Raw genomic sequence first — 22,877 nt, 5'->3', positions numbered from 1 at the left:
CTTTTAATTCTACATATCATACTAAACTGCCAATCTCTCCAGCCTAAATTACTGGGCTGAAACTAAAAAAATGATTGGCCTATACAGTACAAGTACATAAGACACTTTGGATTTGGATTCTACCTGACAGTTTTCAATTTTTTGTTTGTTTAGACGAGGTACATTTATCACAGGATGACTTCAAACTCCCTATGTAATGGAGAATGACCTGGAACTTCTGACCCTCAAGCATCCATCTCTCAAATAAGTGAAATTAGCGGCAGGCATCATCAAGCCTAGGACTTCACATGTGCTAGGCAGACACTCTACCAATGCGCTACATCTTCAGCCTTGAAGTAAACTCATGACAAAAGAATAGCTTAATACTTTCACTAATAATCACAGTCAAGTAAGGCATGGTGGCCCACACATGCAATCCTAGAGCTCAGGAGTCAGAGGCAGGCGGACTGCTATTGAGATCACAGTCAACAAAAGTCAGTCACCAAGTCTGAGAATATATACTAGTTTTTAATTATAAATATTAATAAATTTATATTATAAATATTAATAAAAATATACTAGTTTTTAATTCAAAATTAAGCCAACAGAATCAAACTACTATGTTAGAATAAACAAAGAGAAGGAAATAAAGTTTAAAATTATAAAATATCATGTTATCATAAGACTATATTTGAACTTCCTTAATTTTAGCTCTATTGTTTACTTCATATGCACGCAGCTTTTTCAAAATCGATATCTCTTAATTTCACTTCCTCATAATGAAAATAGTTAATGGTTATGGTTACTGTAAAGATTAAATGAAAAAAAATCAACAAAAAGAGTTTAGCCAGAGTACTTGCAAAGTACTTAATAAGCAATAGTTATTAGTATTAGTGTTAATAAATAGGTTTCATGAATTACAATAACCAAAAACTAAGCAATATAAGCCAGATATAGTAATACACATGCAATTCCAGTGATAAAGAGGCAAATGTGGGGATAAACTCAAAGTCAGCCAAGGCTCCAAGGGAGACCCAGTCCAGGGTCAAAAAATCAAGGGCTGAGGCTTTAGTTTGGTAGTGAAACAACTGCCAAGGACATGCAAAGCCCTGAATTCAATCCCTAACACTAGAAAAAGTAAAAACTAAAAGAATAAGCCAAGCACCCTTAAGCAATCTAGTTCCCAGAGTGATTACTTTTTACAGGGAGTGGAAAGATGGCTCAGCAGTTAACAGCATTTGCTGCTCTTGCACAATATATAGGTTCAGTTCCTAGCCCCCACATGGTAGCTTACAACTGTCTGTAACCTCCGTTCTAGGGTATTCAGCACCTTGTTTGGTCCTCCACAGACACCAGGAAGGTAAGCAGCACACTTACACAGATGCAAAAAAATACTCATATACATAGGATTAAAAACACAAATTTTTAAATTATTTATTTTATATGTAAATGTTTTGTCTTCATGTATGTATGTCTACCATGTACATTCCTGGTGTCCTCATCAGATCCCCTGGAAATGAAGTTATAAATGGTTTTGAGCAACCAGGTGGGTGCTGGGAACAGAGCCCAGGTCCTCTGTAAGAACAAGTGTTCTTCACGACTAAGAAATCTCTCTACACCTTAAAAATACAGATCTTAGGGGACTGGAGAGCTGGCTCAGTGGTTGGGAGCAGGGGTGGTTCTCCATGGGACCTGGGTTTGATTCCCAACACCCATATGGAAGTTCACAGCAGCCTGTAAATCCAGTTCCAGGGGTCTACTGCTCTCTTCTGGCCTCTTCTAGCACCAGGCACACATGTGGGACACAGATAAACATACAGCCTAACCACTCATACAAACTAAATAAAATAATAAAATACAGATATTCACACTAAATGTTTCATAAGTTATCTGAGTTTCTTTAGTGAAAATCTAACTTTATTTTAAAAATTAAAATCTATACCTGTAGCTTTCTGTTAATTAACTTGAGATGAATATTCTATAATGAAAATAACGAGAATTTATTTTTTTTTTAATTTACCTAGATTTTTTTCTTTCCTTTTTTCCCTTTTTGTTTGTTTTGTTTTGTTTTGTTTTGTTTTGGAGACACAGTTTCTCTGTGTAACTTTGGCTGTCCTGGACTCACTTTATAGACCTGGCTGGCCTTGAACTCAAAGAGATCCACCTGCCTCTGCCTGGAATTACAGAGTGCTGGGATTACAAATGTGCTGGGATTACAAATGTGCGCCACCACAACCAGCTGACCTAGAAATTTTCAATGCTGGCTTCAATACCAACTCCCAGCCCATGGAAGCCATAGATTTGTGGAAGTATCTCCTTAGCAAAAGGAGTTAAGACTGTGCAAGCACACAGTTGCTTACAGAGTCTCACATGCAAAGGTACCATGTCGTAGACATTATACTACCAGACATTATTTTTGTAATGTCTCTCAAGAGCCCTGGTAGATAAAACTTCTCCCATCCCCTACTTTCCAAATTTAATCAACATCAAACCATGTCAATCTACTCTTGAGTTCTCTCTCTCGGGTTCAGTGGTTCTCAATGTTCCTAATGACCCTTTAATCCAGTTCTTTGTGTTGTGGTGACCCCCCCAATCATAAAACTGTTTTCATTGTTACTTCAAAACTATAACTTTGCTATTGTGATGAACTGTAATGTAAATATCTGATATGCACAATTTCTAATATGTGATCCCTCTTAAAGGGTCATTGAACCTACAAAGGGGTTGAAACCCACTGCTCTCGTCCTTCTCTTCACTTCCACTGCCATAACTTTGTTTGGTGCATGTCCTCCTCTTTTATCTATAGTAGATGATATCCTCTAGAGGATTTATGTCTCAGCTTTGTTCTCTGCTCTATTTAATCTCCAAGCTTAAAAAAAAAAAAAGTTTTCACTTTTCTCATTCTGGCCTGAGTGAAGTAGGCTCCTGGGCCAGTGAGACCTAGAAATTAAGGTTTTTAGCACTGAGAGGTTGCGGACAGCTGCTCCACAGCTGTGATTATGCCACAAAATGAATATACTGAATTACACCATAAACGATATGGATATTGTTTAGATTACCATGAGAAAAAGAAAATAAGAAAGTTAAGTCAGGAGGCCCATGAACGTTCAAAGACAAAAAATAAAGTAAAATAGCAAAACTGACCTGAAGACTAAGTTCTACCATGAACAGCACCATGCTGAGAAATGACAGATGGAAAGACTACTATGCTGCATAAAAAGAGAAACAGAAAGGGTGAGGAGGAGACACCACAAGGAACAGGCCTGTCTCTGCTCGACAAAGAGGGACAGTCTAGAGCAAGGGATTGTTCAGTATGACTAAGCAGAGACAAAACCAGAAGGCAGGGAAATGGGAAGGCCCTCTAACCCAAAGTTCCTACCCGAAGAGAAACAGAAGTACTCACAGTTATTCGAAGAAGAAAAAGAAAAGAAGGTGTGGAAGAGGATGGCTTGTAAAGTCTGCTTTGTTGGTGACAGTTTACAAGAGGACCACCTAAATATGAAAGCTCCATTACGCCAATGGGGCTGTACTTCAAAAACGACCGTGTCACACGCCCTGAGCTGAAAGCTGTCATCTCTTGCCTGACAATACTTGTTGTGAAAAAACTCCATTATCCCCACTATATACAGTTCTGGATGTGATCACCAAAGGTACAGTCATTGAAGTTGATGTGAGTGGGTTGGGCCTTGTGACATAAGGATCAAGGTTATTTGGGGAAGAGTGTGCCCACATTACCAACAATTCTGAATGGGTGCATAAAATGTGGTCTTGCTGGTTTACAGTGACTTCATACAAGTCACTCCAGTCACTACTGAAGACTATATACCATCGCTGTGACCTTTCTGAACCACCAAGCAGCCTTATCCCACTTGCAGTCAACAGGACATATTTATTAAATTGTAAAGAAAAATAAAAATTGCCCAGTTGGTTTGTTAAAAAATCTTAACACCCGTCACAATGGCTAAGAGAAATAAAACAAGTGAGAGCTCATGCTAGTGAGGATATGCAGTAAGGGAACACTTTGGCACTGCTAATGAGACTGCAGACTTGCATGGCCATTATGGAAATTAGTGAGGCAAGGTTCCTCAGGGATATGGGACTCAATCAACTCAAGATCCATCTATACCACTCATGGCAAATACCCAAAGTACAGAGACATTTTTCCATACACATACTTACTCAACCATGTTCATTGCCAGAAATTGGAAACACAGATATCCCTCAACAAATGGATAAAGAAAATGTGGTACACTTAAAATATGGAATATTACCCAGCTCTTTAAAAAATTATTAAATTCCCACGTAAATTAATAGAACTAGAAAAATTATCCTGAGTGACATAACCCAAGAGAGACAGAGTTGTAAGTCAGTGATAACTAAGCTATAATCTGTAGGACCACAGAGGTTAGGTATAAAGGACTAGGAAGACAGATACATAGGCCCCTAGGAAAAGGAAATAGAATAGTTATAGATGGTTGGGGAAGGGGGATGTAACAGGAGGATTAAGTGGGGAAGGGGAGGGAAAGAGAGATGGAAAAAGGAGGGAATATGAGGAAAGACAGCTAAAATTATGGGCCACTTAAGTGGTAGTGTATAGAAACAGTAGAAGCTTCCTAAAACATGTATGAAGGCAATCTAAATGAAACTGTCAAATAGTGGAGGAAACAGAGCCCCAACTGGACATCTCATCACCAAATGAAGCTTCAAGTTCCAGAAATGGGTTACATTTTTTTAAGTTGAGTTGTTGGCCAAAGGGGTCCTATGAGAAACCCCAAACAACTCAATCTGTTGCCAACACTTTAAGTTGCTCTCTACAAATTGATGGCAAGGGCCTATTGATGAAGCTAATACCTCTAATACAACTCATTAAACTTGGAGAAGTCCAGCTGGTGCCTACATAGAGCCTTCATCTCTATGTGCCATCATCTTTGGTGCAGGAAGGTACTATGCATGTTACCAAAGGAGAAATGTAAACACCAACTCAGTTTACAAACCCTTTGATTTACAATGGTGTCCTGCCCACAAGATATGGTAGCTCAATGGTAGAGCAAAGCTTATGAGAATAAGTAAAATCAGAATTTGACTTAAGGCCCATTCTGTAAATGAAACCCATACCCAACATTGCTTGGGTGACCAAGAACCAAAGAGTAGGTGACCCAGGGATGTAGGGAAAAAACAAATACTACTTACTGTTCTACTAAAAGAGCACAGCAATAAAATGACTCCTAATGACATTCTGCCGTACTAATAAATCAGTGCCTTGCTCAGCCATCAGAGAAGCTTGAGAAAGATGGGAACAAATATAGAAAAATATAGCAGATGGGAACAAATATAGAAATCCACAGCCAGACATTATACAGGGTGAGAGACTTGAAACACTCAGCTGTCAATGGGATCTCTCCATCAAACCTCTCCCCTTAGGGATCAGGGGACCCCATGGAAATAGAGGACACAGTATAAAAGCCAGAAGGGGTGGAGGACACTAAGCAAACAATACCTTCTAAACCAACAGATCAATGCACATATGAACTTACAGAGATGGAAGCAGCATGCATAAGGCCTTCATGGGTTTGCTCCAGATGAGGTCATGGACTGAAAGGACAAGGGGCCACATGTCCTCATCCCTAACCCAGAAGCTGTCTCCAAATGATAACCACTTGCAAATGAGTATTTACTTTCCTTCAAGGGAAGCTCAGTGGGGAAACAAACTACTCCTGAGGGTAGGCTGCATGCCCAGCAGTTGGTCAATAAAAAACGAGCTCAGCCATATTTTTCAAGGTTCCTTGTTTCATAATGTACTGTCAGGGCTTTGTTTGTTTCCTTATTTTTAAGTTATCTTTACTTTTTCATTATTTTTTCTCTTTTTACCCTACAGGTCCATTGCATATATATTATGGCTTCCAGTTTGGTGTTTTTATGGGATTCCTAAGTGTGCAAATAAGTGGTTTTCTGATTCTTGTGCCTTTTCTTGGGCTCTTTTCCTTCCATTTGTTTGTTTTGTCCTACTCCAAAGTGTTAGTTTTTATTCTATCTTATTATGTTTATTTTTATTACTAGCCCTATCTATTTTTCTAATAAAAAAAAAAGAGGGGGTAGATCTGGATGGGAAGAGAAATAGGAAGAAACTAGGAGTAGACAGAAAAAAAAAAAACAAAAACAAAACCATAACTAGAATATATTATATGAGAAAGAAAATCTATTTTCAATAAGAGTAAAAAATAAAACTCATGGGCTTAAGTGGCTTGCTACATTGTATTGTAAAGAAAACTCTATTTCTTAATGTCAAACAAATCTTTTTATAATTTTATTACTTTTTCACATAAAACTTTCCTTTTTCCCTGGGAGAAGAAAGTATTTACAGTCTCTCAAGGCACCAAGGTTTTTTTTGTTTGTTTTTGTTTTTTTGTTTGTTTGTTTTTGTTGTTGTTTTGTTTTTTATATCCTACCATTGCCCATGGATGATTCCTTTACCTGAAGAGCACTTTCCCAAACCTGCTCTCACAGAAAATTATGGTAACTTGTGTCTACCTTCTACTGTGGTCCTAAGCATACCAACTATTTACATTTGTGTATACCCCTTTCAATGAAGGGCACAGAAGGGGGAATGACAACCTTATTCCCTCAAGATATGGTAACATAACTAGCACAGAGTACAAGCATAATGAAGATGATCTACTAAGATCATCTATTTTCTCCTATTTAAAATTACCCTAATGGTCTCCCCAAATATCTATTATAACAATCCCAAACCTTATAAAGTTACAAATCAGTTGAACTTTTGTTTGTTCACTACACTGAGAATCTAAGACTAACTTTGGGAAACAACATAAGAAACTCTCTAAAATCTAATAACACAAACTAATAATTCACAAGTTATTCACTGTCTTACCTCATTTGCTATTGTTCTGCATTTCAAGTTAAGCATGTATTTTGTATGATATTTATCTTAACCTTTGCTTTCCTCTCATGTCAGTGTCTTTATTTCTAGTCTGATTTGTCTTTTAACTCTCAACTTTGAAAAACGTAAACCTTATATGTGATCAATGCCCCATTCTGTAAATTATTATTTTGCAAAATTTAAACAAAATTAGGAAATTCTAAAGAAAAAGAAGTTTCCATTTATGTCTGTCAATTCAACATATTAAAAGTAATCACTAAGACTAAGACACTATGATTAGCACCACTGAAAGAAATTCTGGATTGCACACAGTAGCAAGCAAAAACTAGACAAACTGCTATACCTAATGTCATAAACACAGAGCCAACAAAGTATACTACAGAGTCTAAGACAAGGGGGTTGTTAAACTCAGCGATGCGTTTCATGGTGTTGGTAGCATTTGAGAGCCATGTTGAAAAACACATGGAGACAGAAATGTTCCTGCTATCTACATTAAGATAGATATAGCAGTTTTAGAATAAAGCCCTAAATCTCCTTCCCCAGAAATGGGGTGAAGGGTACCTATGCACTTTTCTCTTGAATCTGTATTCTGTGACTGCTTTCCCAAGAGAATACAAGTATGCAGAGTCCCAAAACTACTTGCTCTCTCTTTGGCCTGAGAATGTCCATGTGGAGAAAAACCAAAAGCCAGCACTAATTTGCCAGCCTTGGAAGTAGCACATCCAGCCCCAACAAAATAGTTACAACTCAGGGTGGAAACCAACGAGTCACTTTCCCAAACCACACACAAATTTCAAAGGTGTAAGTAAAATACATGAATGTTGTTAAAAATAAGTTTTAGATAGGCTGTTCCATTACTGATGGTTATGATGGTACAAAATTAGCAATTAATTCTAACCAAGGACCATGCATGGAGAGGACCTAGACCCCCTGCTCAGATGTAGCCAACTGGCAGCTCAGTCTCCCAGTGGGTTCCCTAGTAAAAGGACCAGGGGCTGTCTCTGACATGGACTCAGTGGCTAGCTCTTTGAGCACCTCCCCCTGGGGAGTGCAGCCTTGCCAGGCCACAGAAGAAGATGATGCAGCCAGGCCTGATGAGATCTAATAGGCTAGGGTCAGATAATAGAGGAGGAGGACCTCCCATATCAATGGACTAGGGGAAGGGCATAGAGGAAGAAGATGGAGAGTGTATGAGACTGGGAGGGGGCTAAAGCGGGGATAGAAAGTGAATAAATTGTAATAAATAATAAGTAAATTACAATTTCAAAAAAAGAAAAACCAAAACGTCAATTTTTATTAAGTGTTTTCCAGACTCCTCTTTTTTTAAACACACACCCCTCCAAACAGCAAAATATGAAGTATCTTTCCACTCACTATAAAGTAAGTGATTTATGACTACTTGCATTCTAATGCCATGGAACACAAGCTCTAAAAACCTAGTATCCACTAAAATCAATTTCTTCTGCAATATTAATCTAGCCTTAGATCTAGCATGGTAGGATACAATGGAATTTTTTGTTAACTGTGATAAAGGGAATCTCCTGATAATTTGATCATTCTCCCTCATACACTTAGTCCTATATTTACAATGTAGTTCTACAATCTTGTGGCTAACAAATGTAACCATCGCACACTCAAGCCACATTTACCTTTCCACTTACTTCCTCCAACCACAAAGCAGCCTATAATTTATTAATCATTCAAGGCCAGCAAGCTTCATTTGAAAGGGCCAAACGGTAGTAAGCATTTTAGGCTTTGCAGACTATGCAAGATCTTTGCAGCATATTCTTTTTTACAATTTTTCAGATTGCAGAAAAGTATAAAACCCACTCTAAGAAGAATTATAAAACAAAAAAGCAACAAAAAAAAAAAAAGTTGTGGGCCACACCTGCAAGCTGCAGCTTCCAGGCTCCAACTTATTTTTACTACCAATCATCCTTATGTCCTTATTTTCCCTCATGATTCTTAATCTAGAGAAAAAATCATAAGTCTGAAACTTAGCTAAAATACAAAATGCTATCCCCTCAAAAAACAAACAAACAAACAAACAAACAAACAAAAAGCCGGTGAGAGGTGGCTCAGCAGGTAAGGGCACTGGCTGCAATTCTAGAGGACAAAGTTCAATTTCCAGAACCAAGTGGCAGGTCATACCCATTTGTGAACTTCAGGCCCAAGGGATCCAATGCCCTCTTCTGGCCTACAGAAACATCAAGAACTCATATGGTCTACAAACACAAAAGATGAAACATTCACACACATAAAAATAAATCTAAAAAATAATTCCCTTACAAATTCACTTCCTTAGCCTTTTACCATTAGTCAAAACCTCAACCCAGATTAAAACCAACTCTCTGTATCCATACCTTTATCCATACAGAACAGTTTGAAATTCATGATTATTTTAATTTTACGTATTCTGGAGGGTACCCTGCCATTCCTACATTTCTCAAACCTATATTCTCTCTCACCTTAACAATTATTTCATCTCATCTTCAAGCCCTAGCTATATCTCCCCAGATGTTAAAAAAAAAAAAAGATATATAGAAAGCAGGCATGGTGGTGTATGCCTATATTCCCAAAGGATGAGTCAAGAGGATTACCTTGAGTACAAACCAAGGCTACAGTGTGAGACTTTACTTCAAAATAAGTAAATGTCAGATACAATCAAAAGACAATTCCCACTCCCCATCTGTACCACCTTTGTTTCTAGAAGGAACTGTCATCAACTCTTACCAAAAGCCAACCTTTCCACTTATAAACTAGATCACATCTCCTCTCACCTATTTACTGTCTTCTCTCTTTACTGTCATCACTTATTTCAATTACTGTTTGCACACAAACATGCTACTGTTTATCTGATGCAGTGTGTTTAGCTGTTTACTCAAAACACTTCCCTCTCTCCAGCCATACATTTCTATTGTATTTTACTCAAAGGAATTGTCTCTTTCCATTGTCTATAACTTTCCCACTCCCGCCCTTTATAGTTAAGACTTTTTGCCCTATCCTTCTCTCAAAATATTCTTTTCAAGGTTACCAAGAACCTCAACATTGACCTCTAAAATAAGCAGTCAGTCTTCAACCTTAAACATACTTGACAGCAATATCTATCACAAATAATCAGCCTTAAAAGGGTCTGGGCTCCAAACTCTCCTTGGTTTTGTGCTTTCCATAGGTCTTGACTACCTTAGCTCAAAGATCTTAATTGCTATATACATTACACTTCCTTGGTAACCTCATGCAGTCTTGAGGTTTTGTTCTTGGTGGTGGTAGCAGTTTTTTTCTGTCGTGGTAAAGATCACACTTAGGACATAAAACCTGCTAGACAAATACTTAGCCATCAAGCTATAACTTCAACCTTATTCTCATCGTTTTAATACCATCTAAATCTTCTATCTCAAGCTTGTATCTCTAGTGTCTAAAATTTCTATTTGTCAGATTCACGTCAAATTGTTTTCCATCCCCACCCAAACCCTGGATATCTCAAACAAGACTTCATGTAAACCAGGCTGGCCTTGAACTTGCTGTGTAACCAAGAATGACCTTAAAACCCTGATCCTCCTGCCTCCCAAATGCTGGGCAATAGGTATGCAGCACCACACCTTACTCAACTGTTAAAAGTTCTACAGATGTCTACCTGGCATCTCAAAATAACAAATCCAAAATCAACCTTGTTCTTTCATCACCCTTTCTGGACCCCTCTTCCAGGATCCCGAATCTCATTAAAATGCAGATTCATCTCTCCAGTTACTCAGCTCAGTATTTTTAATGTCATCCTTTCCTCTTTCACCCTGTCTAGTCTATATCTAATCAACCACAAAAGCTTTAGAGTTCTACATTCAAAATACACAGAACTTGACTACTTCTTTAGCTACTTTAAGTACAACAGGTTTATATTAAATTTTTAATATTTTTTTAAAGAAAAATATCTCTAATGCTATTAGTCAAGGCCACCTTCAATACCATCCTGAGTTACCATAAAAGCTTTCAAATTCATCTTACTCTTTCTACCTTTGTTTCCTTCTCAAACATTAAATTCAAACTGTATCTAATTGGCACAAGTCATATCACATTAATTCTTTGCCTAAAACAACCAAAATTTAAAATGGAAAAAAAAATTGAAAATAGAAGACTTATAATAATCCACATCCTATAAAGCTCTATCTGAGACGGTCCTTTGCTATTTCTCTTGCTGTCTCCTGCTACTTTCCTTCTCACTCCATCTACTAGAGTATTGTAGGCATGCTCTGTCTAGAGTATTGCTCTGTCTAGAGTATTGTAGGCATGCTCTCCTCTCTGGGTCTTTGTACATATTGATTTATCTACAATATTCTTCCCTCAGGTGTCAACATAACTGATATACTCACTTCTTTCCTGTCTTTAATAAATGAAATCTTCTCCAGCAACTCTACCTAAAAACTATACACTACCCTCCTTATAGGGACTGCCTATTTTTCAACCTTTATTTTACTCTACCTAGTACTAATTTATTGTCTACCTCTTTACAGCATGGGAAACAAAAAGGCTGTCTTTTTGTTCACTATTGTATCGCCAAAATCTCTTGTAGCAAACAGAACATTTAATACACACTTGTTGAAAGAAAAAGACATTATTAGTATATATGCTCGTTAGTTTTATGTTAACTTGACACAACCTAAAGTCATTTTAGAGAAGGAGATCTCAAATGAGAAATGCCTCCATACAATCAGGTTGTGGACAAACCTGTAGGGCATTTTCTTAATTGGTGACTGATGGAGAGGGGTGCAGTCAATTGTGGGTGGTGCCACCCCTGGGCTGGTGGTCGAAGAAAGCAGGCTGAGCAAGTCATGAGGGGCAAGACAGTAAAGCAGCAGTCATCTATGGCCTCTGCCTCAGCTTCTGCCTCCAGGTTCCGGCCCTGTTCCTATCCTGACTTCCTTTGATGATGAACAGTGATGTGGAAGTGTAAGCCAAATAAAAGTAAACACCTTCCTTCCTGCTTTTAGTCATGCTGTTTCGTCATAGCAACAGTAACCCCAACTAAGAAAGTACATTAGAATTAAACATAGTCCTTTATTTCAAGATCTTGAAAATGAAAAGGTTTAGTCCTTGAAAAATTTAGCCCTGTATAATCAAGGTCTTGAAAAAGATTTCACTTTTCATCATTCCCAAATACTTATATTTGTATATTATATAGAGAATATGCAGGAGTTTATACTGTAGCAAATTTCATTTTTCATTTCCATTCAAGCTTTACTGCTTTTGAATAGAAGAAGACAAAAATCTTTCCATCTTCTGGTCCATGAGAGTATAAGCATCTAAGCAGCAAATGGTTCTATTTAACGTATACACACAGATCCCTACTTTTATACTTGTTCCTTCAACTCAAATGATAACCAATATTTTTAAAATTAAGCACTCAATCAAAACTCCTTACCAAAACAGATTAGTTAGGTAAGACTGTTCAAGGTCATCAAAAAATAAGAGAGACCCACCAAGCAGTCCAATTAAAAGAAGTCTAAAAAGAAAAGACAACTAAACACAGCATAGAACTCAAATAGTATCCAGAACAGAAAAAGGTGACGTCCAGCCTTTCATTAACAATATAACTTATAATTATAAACATACCTTCTTGTTATGGTAACAGGAGAAACCTGATACAAGAACAAATAGAAACTCTATCTTTGCAATTTGTCTACAAATTAAAACTGTTCTTAGCCAGGTGCAATGGCACACACCTTTAATCCCAGCACAGGGAGTCAGAGGTAGATGTATCTCTGTGAGTTGGAGGCCAGTCTGGTCTACAAAGCAGTTCCAGGACAGCCAAGGCTACACAGAGAAATCTTGTCTCAAAAAAACAAAAACAAACCACCAAACAAACAACAACAACAACAACAAAAATTGTCCTTAAAAAAAATCTACTTGGGATTGAAAAAGGATCTCAGGGAAGATGGGTTAATCATCTAGTAGGCATGATATTTCTTTTAATATAAAATTTAGGCAATCAAACAATATTATCACAATTTGTAATCAGCCTAAGCACAGTAAACATCATTAACAACTCAGTTATGCAAAATTAAGATATCTATTGTACATGAATCAGTTGCAGCTCAGCAATCTGTAAGAGCTAGCAAATAAAAAGACATTTAGCTGGGCAATGGGGATAACACACCTGTAATCCCAGCACTCAGGAGGCAGAGGCAGTGTATCATTGTGAGTTCAAGGCCAGCCTGGTCTATAGAGTAAGTTCCAGGACAGCCGAGGCTACAAGAGAAACCCTGTCTTGAAAAGCCAGAAATAGATACCTAGGTAGGTAGGTAGGTTGGTAGGTAGGTAGATAGATAGATAGATAGATAGATAGACAGACAGACAGACAGAAACACTTAAATAGAATCCTTTTAGAAAGCAGATCTTTTCAGAGGCCATAGATAAATGCTATATGTATTCAGAACTGGTTCTCACTAAAGTAAAAGGAAAAGAAGGCAAGAGAAGATAAGGGGGAAAGGCAGAAGAGAAGGGAGGGAGACAAGGAGGGAAGGCTAGCACACAAGTGCTGCAAAAACTAAAGACTTCAAACTAAGAGAAACTGGGGACTAACACAAAGTTAACAATTATGTGACACCTATAAAAACAATAAGAAGCTAGGAAAGGTGGCACACACCTGCAATCCCAGTACTCAGGAGTCTGAGGCAGGAGGACTACCACAAGTTCCAGACTGTTCTGGGTTACAGAGTAAAACTCTGTCTCAAATAATCAAACAAAAATACTGAAAACCTACTAGGAAATAAGAGTAAATAACATAATTTTTAAAAAGTAGAATAAAATCATAACATAATTTAGAACTTTTTACATGTTAAGAAAAAAATCCAAAACAGTAATTATATAGTGAGAAGAATAAAATATTGTAAAATAATACACCCAAAAGAAATACTGTTTAAGTTTTAAATGTTTTGAGGGAGATGGGACTAGGAAAATAGCTCAGTAGGAAAATGTGTGTCACGCAAGTAGCCTGACTTAAATTCAGTCTCCAGAACTAACAAAATAAAAACATGGACATGGAGCTTCCCCTTATAATCCCAGTGCTGAGGACACAGAGACAGGTGGATCCCTGAAGCTTGCCAGTCAGCCAACCTAACCCACTTAGAAAGTTATGGGCAGTGAGAGACCCTGCCTCAAAACACAAGGCAAGCAGCATTCCTGAGGAATGTGACAGCATGAGGGTGTCCTCTGGCCTCCAACATGCATGTGCCCCCAAAAATGATACAAAAATGATAAACTCATTCGGAGCATGGTGGCTCATGCCTTTAATCCCAGCACTCAGCGAGGCAGAGGCAGGCATATCACCATGAGTTTGAAGCCAGCCTGGTTTACAAAGCAAGTCCAGGACAGCCAAGGCTACACAGAGAAAACCTGTCTCCAAATAAACAAAAAGCTACAAGCAGCACAAGTATCCAAAGCAAATAACAGCAGCAGCAGCTTGTCTGTAAGAAAAATTTATTTGAGGTTCAAAAGTTTCAAAGAAAGGTACGGTTCAGTGTCCAAGTGGGTTACATAGTAATGGAAACAGGGACTGTCTCTGACATGAACTGTTTGGCCTGCTCTTTGATCACCTCCCCCTGAGTGGGGAGCAGCCTTACCAGGACACAGAGGAAGACAATGCAGCCAGACCTGATGAGACCTGATAGACTAGAGTCAGATGGAAGGGAGGAGGACCTCCACTATCAGTGGACTTGGGGAGGGGCATTCGTGGAGAAGGGGGAGGGAGAAAGGGACAAGGAAGGAGCTACAGGGGGATACAAAGTGAATAAAGTGTAATTAATAAAAATTTAAAAAATAATTTTCATGACAAAAAAAAAAAAAAGAAGGTAAATTCTCAAAGTATTCTGTTGGTCTCCTTTTGGAGCTCCTGTCCCCTCCAGGTCTTTCTAGCTCCCCCTTCTTTCATAAGGTTCCCTGCACTCTGCCCAAAGTTTGGCTATGAGTCTCAGCCTCTGCTTCAATACTTTGATCAGTAGAGTTTTTCAGAGCCCCTCTGTGGTAGGCTCCTGTCCTGTTCCCTGAATTCTCCTGCTTCAGATGTCTATCACATTTGCCTTCTGGATGATGATTGAGCATCTTTCCTAGGGTCTTCTTTGTTGTTTAGCTTCTTTAGGACTATAGATTTTAGTATGTTTATCCTATATTATATGACTTATATCAGCTAAATTATATACCTGAGAATGTTTTTATAGTAACAGCCACAGCTTTCTGTAAGATGCCACATTGAAAAACATTTACTAGCATTATTACTTTTTAAAAAAAATTCTTACACATTATTGAATGATTCCTACAGTCAAGCTAATTGGCCATATCCATCACACCATGTGGATATGGAGAGAACACATAATATCTACTATCTTTGCAAATTTCAAGTAAATAACATAACATTCTAACTAAAGTCCCTATAGTGTACAATAGCTGTATATTTATTTATATAACTAAAATTTTGTATCCTTTGATCAATATTGCCCTGTTGCTCCCATCACATCTATATCTCTGGAAACAAAAACTTGTTTCCACTTTTATAAATTGTTTCCACTTTAAAAAATTGTTTCCACTTTTATAAATTCAGTATTTTTTAAGAACTAGTACTGTATACATAAAAATGCTTTACATATAACAAAACTTTTTCTGTGATTGCTTAACAGATACATAAACTATAGGAAAACTTAACACTGATTATGAAATGGGAATTTCTCTAGAAACATGTTTATGTAATTATTTTAATCATATATGAACTTCTACCCAAAAAGCAGTCAAAAATAAAAAGAATTAAAGAAAGAGCAAGTTAAACCAATAATGCTAGATATAAAGACTGAGAGACTGGGCTGGAGGGATGGCTCAGAGGTTAAGGGCACTGGCTGCTCTTCCAGAAGTCCTGAGTTCAATTCTCAGCAACCACATGGTGGCTCACAACCATCTATAATGAGATCTGGTGCATCCTTCTGATGTGAAGGCACACATGCAGATATTGTATACATAGTAAATAAGACTGAGAGAGCAAATTCTTCCTACACAATACCAATTAGAAAACCTATAAATGTGAATCATTTATCTCTGTGGTCATTGTGGCTATTTATGAAAATATGAAAAGATTACCTTCTCAAAGTTATAAATGCTATTATAACTTTAAACCCAGGTTTCAATTCTGCAAGGACAAGAGTTACAGTTTTCTATATTCTTCAAGGCCACAAAATGTTAAAAACTTATCAGATTCTAGTGAAAAAATAAAAGATTAAAAAATAATGCAAAGCCTGGCACAGTGGTGCACACCTTCGATCCCAACACTCTGGGAGGCAGAGGCAGGCCAGCCTGGTCTACAAAGTGAGCCCAGGACAGACAGGGATACACAGAGAAACCCTGTCTCAAAAACAAAAACAAAAACTAATGCAAACTTAAAATATCATCCACATTCTACTTTAGGAGATATTTTAGGTAACCATTTAAGGTAACTTCTGGAGCCTGATGAAGTGGCTCTCAATAGGTAAAGGCACTTACCTCATAAGCTTGAGAACCTGAGTTCAAGCCCTGTAAGCCACGTAAAGGTGGAAGGATTGACCTAATGGAACATAGTTGCCCTCTGACTTCTACATGTACCATTAACACAGGCTTACACACAATACTGATAAATTAAAATAATTCACAATAAAAATAAAATGACTTGAAATTTTACATAATACTTAATTGTAATGGTGATATATGGTACGTAATACAACTCCAAAAATTTGTTATTATATGAAATTCAATTTCTTTTTCTCTCATTTTAAAATTATTTTACCTTTTTATTAAGTAAATGTGTTATTTTAGAACAAACTTCAACCTTGGCAAAAAAAAAAAAAAATACCTTCATTCTCCAGAAAAAAAATCATAAAAATAAAAATATATTAATAACAGATATTCCGAAGATTATTATTTGCAAGGGAAAACCTTATAAAATATGTGAAATTAATTAAATTTCAAGATTAAATCCAAGTATATATTTTAATCTCACTATTCAATATTCTAACTTATCAACGTATTCCCATAAAATAAAAATGAAATAGATTATTATCATCTATCTAAGTCAGACTTCAGAGTACCAAGTTTAAATTAACATAAAAGCATTTAACTTTTTACACAACACCAACACACACTTGTGAACTCACTTGGGTAAATATGGATCTTTCCAACAGCAGCAGCAGTTTCTACAAAGTTATTTACCTTGTCCTGGCTTTGCAGTTACAGCTGCTCCAGCAGATGGCGGCTCAAACTCCTGTCAGTTACAATAATGTTTAAATTATACAGTGCCCTATTACAATGTAAAAGTTGTAATGAAAAAACTGTCCTATCAGTTTTACCTTTGCTTTCTTTGAGTCTGGATCAAACCTTTCAAGAATTAACTTAGCGGTCTTATAAGTTTCTTTTTCCATGACTTCTTCAAGCTACAAATAAAAAATTTCCATAAATTGTTATATTTTGAAACATATACCATTTATTTTTATAAATCTTATTCAAAGGTAGTAAAATATCAATCTTGAAATTAAAGAAGAAAAAGTCACCCCTCTTCTTTTTGTACTTATATCTAGCAAATGTATCTAAATCAAAAGATGTCCTGCAATCAAATAATTAAAATCCAAGCTTTTAAAATAGCTTCTAACCTTTAATACATTGCTTGTATTTTAACAGCTTTACTGCGAGGAAATACCAAATATCGCTAATTGTTTACATATAATGAGGAGAATAATTACATGCACCAACTTCAATAATGGAATGTGCAAAAATCTATCAGCCATCATTATTGGAAGTTATTAGACATGACAAGCAAATGACAGGCAATTCCTCAGATTTATTTCCTCATAGCACTTAATGCTATTAATTTAAGAAGGTCGTTAGCCAAGAGCTTTACAAAATAAAATCTCTGTGCCAATTAACTGCTGTCAGCATCGATTTTAGATTATTTATTAGCAGAAGCAATTAGCTTGCTGCAAATGCACTGAAAACTCACTAACTGGGAGAACAGCCACAGACTCTGCTCCAATGACTCAAAAAGCGAACGTTCTTCTCTCCACCCTTTTCTTTACTTAGATTCAAACAACTTTAGAAGAAAAACCAAACACCCAAACACAGAATTTAAGTAAAAATTTTCCTGAGTTCTAAGCTCACATTAGGGGCTGTAATTAAAATACTTCATTGTTATAGCACTTTATTTACAATGTTCTCAAGTCACTTATTTTACAGCCTAAGGACTCAATTTTAAAAGTAAGTAATCACTAATAAAATATCATTTCAGCAGTTATGGTCTAACATCAGAAAAAGCTGAACTTTAGTACAAGACAGTCAGTTATGACAAATAACTAGTATACAATATAAAGTGCTTTTGGAAAAATTGGAAAATGACCCTTTCCTTCTCGGTGACCAATAACCACTTATATTCACTATATGTCCTGTTTATTCCAAAGATACTTATTTTAAAAAGCAACCCAGACCATATTTATTTACCTAAAGCATAGTTTTAAAAGAAATACCCTGCCACATTGAAGTTAATAGATTCCCCACTAAATGTTTAACATTTAAGAAGTCCTTAGATGAATGATTTATAAATCTCAATTTAGTAAAACTATTTTACTAGTTATTACAAAATTATAATAAGTTCTCAAGAAAAGCAATGTCAACTTTCTAATGTAAAATTCATTTTGGACTAGTGAAAAATGAGGAATGGAGGTAGAAAAGAATATCATGGATTACATGCCCAAATCAACATCATCATGAAATATTAGAGAATCAAATCTCTGATGGGTAATGACTTTTGGACCTGTGTTGTTCAATAGAACTCTCAGTAAGGACAGAAATGTTCTACACTGTTACAACAGAAGTCAACTAAGATGAATATGACGAATATGGTAAGCTCTTAAAATGTTGCTTCGTGACCTACAAATTAAGTTTACAGTTTCGTTTCACTATAAATCATGAAAACATAGTCAAATGTGGCAAGTAGCTACTAATTTGGTCAGCACAGCTAAAGATAAAACCTACTGCCAGGTTTACAACAATTTACATATTAAGAAAATTAAGCCAGTCTCTGAAAAACTGTATGTTTTCTCCTGTATGCGATTACTAAATTTAATACACACACACACAAACCATGTATATATACATGACATGAAGAGAAAGTGGAGCTGCCTATAGGAACAAAGGGGACTAATGGAAGCAAGGACAACAAAGGGATATGACAGGAAAATATGCTTAAAGTACAAAACATGCTTGTATGAAATGGTCCTTATATAACATAAGAAATATATTAAGTAAAGGTTTTTAAAAGATAAAAATGTTTTTAAAATTTAAAAAGATTAGATACAATTATATCCTTAACAGAGAACTCCTAGTCCAAACGCTATTCCAACAACTGCAATTACTAGTAGGTCTGTCAGCAGTAAGTATTCACTTGTACTTTTATGTCCTATGTTTCACATATTTATCTTAAATAAGATAATTTTAAAGTACTAATAGGTACAATCCCATTATCCTCTGTTTTTTTCAGCATGTTTTTATTTAAAATTATTTTTATGTAATATGCACCCCCGTCAGGAGGTACTGTGCCACCACAGGCAAGTGACCACGGGCTGAAACCTCTAAAGTCAGATACTAAAAAACAAAAACTTGTCATCAATTTAAGTTGATTACCTCAGTTATTTGTCACAGCAACAGAAAACTAATACAATTTTTTATGTTCTGGACAAAAGTACACTAAGCTTACCATATATAGATTATGTCCAACATTTCCAATTCTAACAAACGTGTAAAAGACAAACACCAAGACCAAGACCAATTCACTTATTACTGATTTCTATATGCCAACATCATACCGCAGCCCTTTTGTCTTATTCTTAGTGCTCTTTCCAAAATATCAAAAAAGAAAAAACCCACTTTACTTAACTAGTCTCAGAATGGGATCAACATTGGTGTAAAGTAAGAGACACTAAGAAAAAAAAATTCTTATTCCCTCTTGCTTCAGTCTATTCATGTTGAATTTGTCTCCAACAACTAATATTAATAATCTGTCTCAGTCTCTCTCTCTCTCTGCCCCTCCCCTGCTCTACCTCATGGAACCTAAGAATTAACACAAGTCCATGGCTCTTCCATTTGGGCTCTAATAAAGAAGTTGGGTACTCGCCTTATACCTTCTATGTCTCATTTAGTTCTTTAATACAAATTATTTACTTACTTCTCAGCCTCCAATTACCATAAATTCTCAGAATTTCAAAAATCCACACACCTAAACTACTTTTTCCTGTGTATTATTAACTAAAAAAAAAATTATAATTTAATTTCAACATCAAAATACTGTCAAAAAGTGCTTCTGGGAAAGCACTTTAGTGGTATAATTCATAAGCATCAATTATCCAGTTAACTTATTTATATAAATAAATAAGTTTAAATAAAATTTAAATAAAATTTAACTTACTATCTTTTTCTTCTGGGACTTTAAATCATCCAATGCTTCATCTAGAAAACAAGATTTAAATCAAAGCTATATCAAATATTAATATGCTTAGATATGAGCCTCAATCATCATAAATAAACTACATGATACAAACACATGAAAATGTTCATGATTTATCTAAATTACTCACATAGTAGAGATTAAAAACTATTTTAATGTCTACAAGTATATTTCAAGATTAAAAAAAATTTAAGTGAACTTTATATAGACAAAATTCTTTTTTTCCCCCCCTGAGAAAGGGTTTCTCTGTGTAGCCTTGGCTGTCCTGGACTTGCTTTGTAGACCAGGATGGCCTCTGCCTCCCTGAGTGCGGGGATTAAAGGCTTCCACCACCACACTCAGCAGACAAAATTCTTAATATTTTTTCAGAAACAATACTTTTCTCTTTGAACATTCCAGCCATTTTAATTTACATATACCAAATTTCCTTTTATATACTGATAATAAAAATATTATTTGCATATTTTAAAAAATACAAACTTGTGAAAATCTTTATTATACCTGAGAAGAGACTTTTAAAAATTAAAAGTAGCTTTTTAAAAATTAAAGATTTCTAAAATTTGCACGCTTATTCAATTTGCCATAACAGAACATGAAGAATCATTTCAAAAGCTATCCTTTAAGTCAGGTATGGTGCTGCACACTTTTAATCACAATGAGAGGCAGAAAGATTTCTGTCTTTTCAAGACCAGCCTGGTCTACATAGCAATTTCTAGATGCCAGGTCTACATAGTAATAAAATAAAATTTTAAATAAAAATAAACAATTTTAGAGGAAAAAAAAAAAAAACAGGAAAGGTTGAAGAGATGGCTCAAAGATTAAGGGTACTTGTTGCTCTTGCACAGGTCCCCAGTTCAAGTACAAGCACCCACATGATGGCTCACCATCATTCTTAATCCCAGTTCCTGGGGATCTGATAGCTCTTCTGACCTCCACAGGCCCCAGACACAGTACACATACATACATGCAGGCAAAAACACACATTAAATAAATCTTTAACAAAAAAGAACCCCTTTATAAATATATTAAGTTTCTAGTTTTTCTACAGAAATGAAATACATAATTAGCAAAAATAAGTAACTCCTGCAAGTTGGCCTCTGGCCTCCACATGTACGCTATGGCACATGTATATCCACATACAAACACAATAAATAATAATGTAGTTTTTTAAAAAGAAAAAATCAATTTACTGCATAAGACTACATAACAGTTATCAGTACACATTTGATCTGGGAATCAAAGTTAGTGTATTCAAGGAGCTGGACAGACAGCTCATAAGTTAAGAACATCTTGCATAGGACCAGAGTTTGGTTCCCAGCACCCACATCAGGCAGTTCACAATAACCTGTAACTCCAGTTCCAGTGACTCAAAACCCTCTTCTAGCCTCCACAGCAGTTGTACATACATGTGGTATATAAACACATGTAGGCATACACACACACACACATATAATAAAACTTTTTAAGTAAAATAATTAAGCGTATTCAAATAGTATTTGTCAGAGATTAAACATGTAATCATATTTAAACAGGATAGTGTTTGCCAAATAAGGTGGGCGAGGAAAAGTATGAAAGAATCAAAAGTATCTGAAAATAAGTGGTTACTTGAGGTAAAACACATATCCTAAACTAGAAAGAAGTAAGATCATTTGCAAGGAATGTGTTTGAATCATCTATTTATACAAACTTATTTACATACTGAAACAAAATAATTTTGAAACAAGTAACACTTATAAAACTACTAGTAACTTTATATTTTATATTACTACTTATTAATATTTCTAAGTATGATAATGTATTACATTTATATTTTCTTTTTATTTATTTATAACACTTTATATTTAAGTTTTATTTCTCTATTGCAAGATATTCTTCAAAGCAATATAAGCAGTGAGGAAGGTGAAGGCAGAAACAAAATTAAGATAGACCATGAGTTGATAACTATTTAAGTAGGCTAATAGGTATACAAGAGTTCAGTAGACTCCACTTTTGTATGATGAAAAAAAAAAAAAAAAGAGCATACCAAATAGAAAGTTCATTTAAGATAAACGTATACATCTTATTGAACACAGAGAAGCTGAGCAGTGCTTAGCTAGAGCCTTCACCCTAGTGACAACTATTGTTCATGGTACTGGATGGTACTCTGCACAGTGCAGAGGAGAAAGGCCAATGCCAACCTAGCTGTAGACCCTGTGGTCTACAATGATGACTTCTTGGCCTGACAGGCTAGTGCAATAATGGCACAAAAGTTGTAGAAGTAACCAATCACTCTCTGATTGGATTTAAGGCCTACTCCAGAAGGTGGACTGAGACTACTCAGGTGTCCAAAAACCTGAGAAGAGAAAGGCCATGGACCTAGGAGAAAACCAAATACTATTTTATTTGTTCTCCTAAAGCAGCAGTTCAACCTGTACATCACTGACCCCTTGGTGGGGAGATGAAATGACCCTTTTACAGGCGTTGCTTAAGACCATCTGTATATCAAATATTTATATTATAATTCAT

The 22,877-nt window shown here is 36.0% G+C and overlaps 1 protein-coding gene and 1 pseudogene across 2 annotated transcripts in view; one reads left to right on the top strand and one right to left on the bottom strand.

Annotated features, from left to right (window-relative positions):
- Lnpk (lunapark, ER junction formation factor) overlaps positions 1-22,877 on the bottom strand; it is a 76,597-nt gene that overhangs the window by 28,611 nt on the left and 25,109 nt on the right. For both annotated transcript variants that reach the window (XM_060390435.1, XM_060390436.1), the window contains exons 6-8: positions 20,334-20,374; positions 17,230-17,313; positions 17,093-17,144 (exon numbers count right to left, since the gene is read on the bottom strand). In XM_060390435.1, the coding sequence (XP_060246418.1) occupies positions 17,093-17,144; positions 17,230-17,313; positions 20,334-20,374 (177 nt within the window). The remainder of the gene's footprint in view (positions 1-17,092; positions 17,145-17,229; positions 17,314-20,333; positions 20,375-22,877) is intronic.
- LOC110556590 (ribosome biogenesis protein NSA2 homolog) lies at positions 2,979-3,892 on the top strand (annotated as a pseudogene).

This window comes from Meriones unguiculatus, chromosome 8 (genome assembly GCF_030254825.1).
Source record: "Meriones unguiculatus strain TT.TT164.6M chromosome 8, Bangor_MerUng_6.1, whole genome shotgun sequence".
Lineage (NCBI taxonomy): Eukaryota > Metazoa > Chordata > Mammalia > Rodentia > Muridae > Meriones > Meriones unguiculatus.
This window is presented reverse-complemented; position numbering and strand designations above follow the sequence as displayed.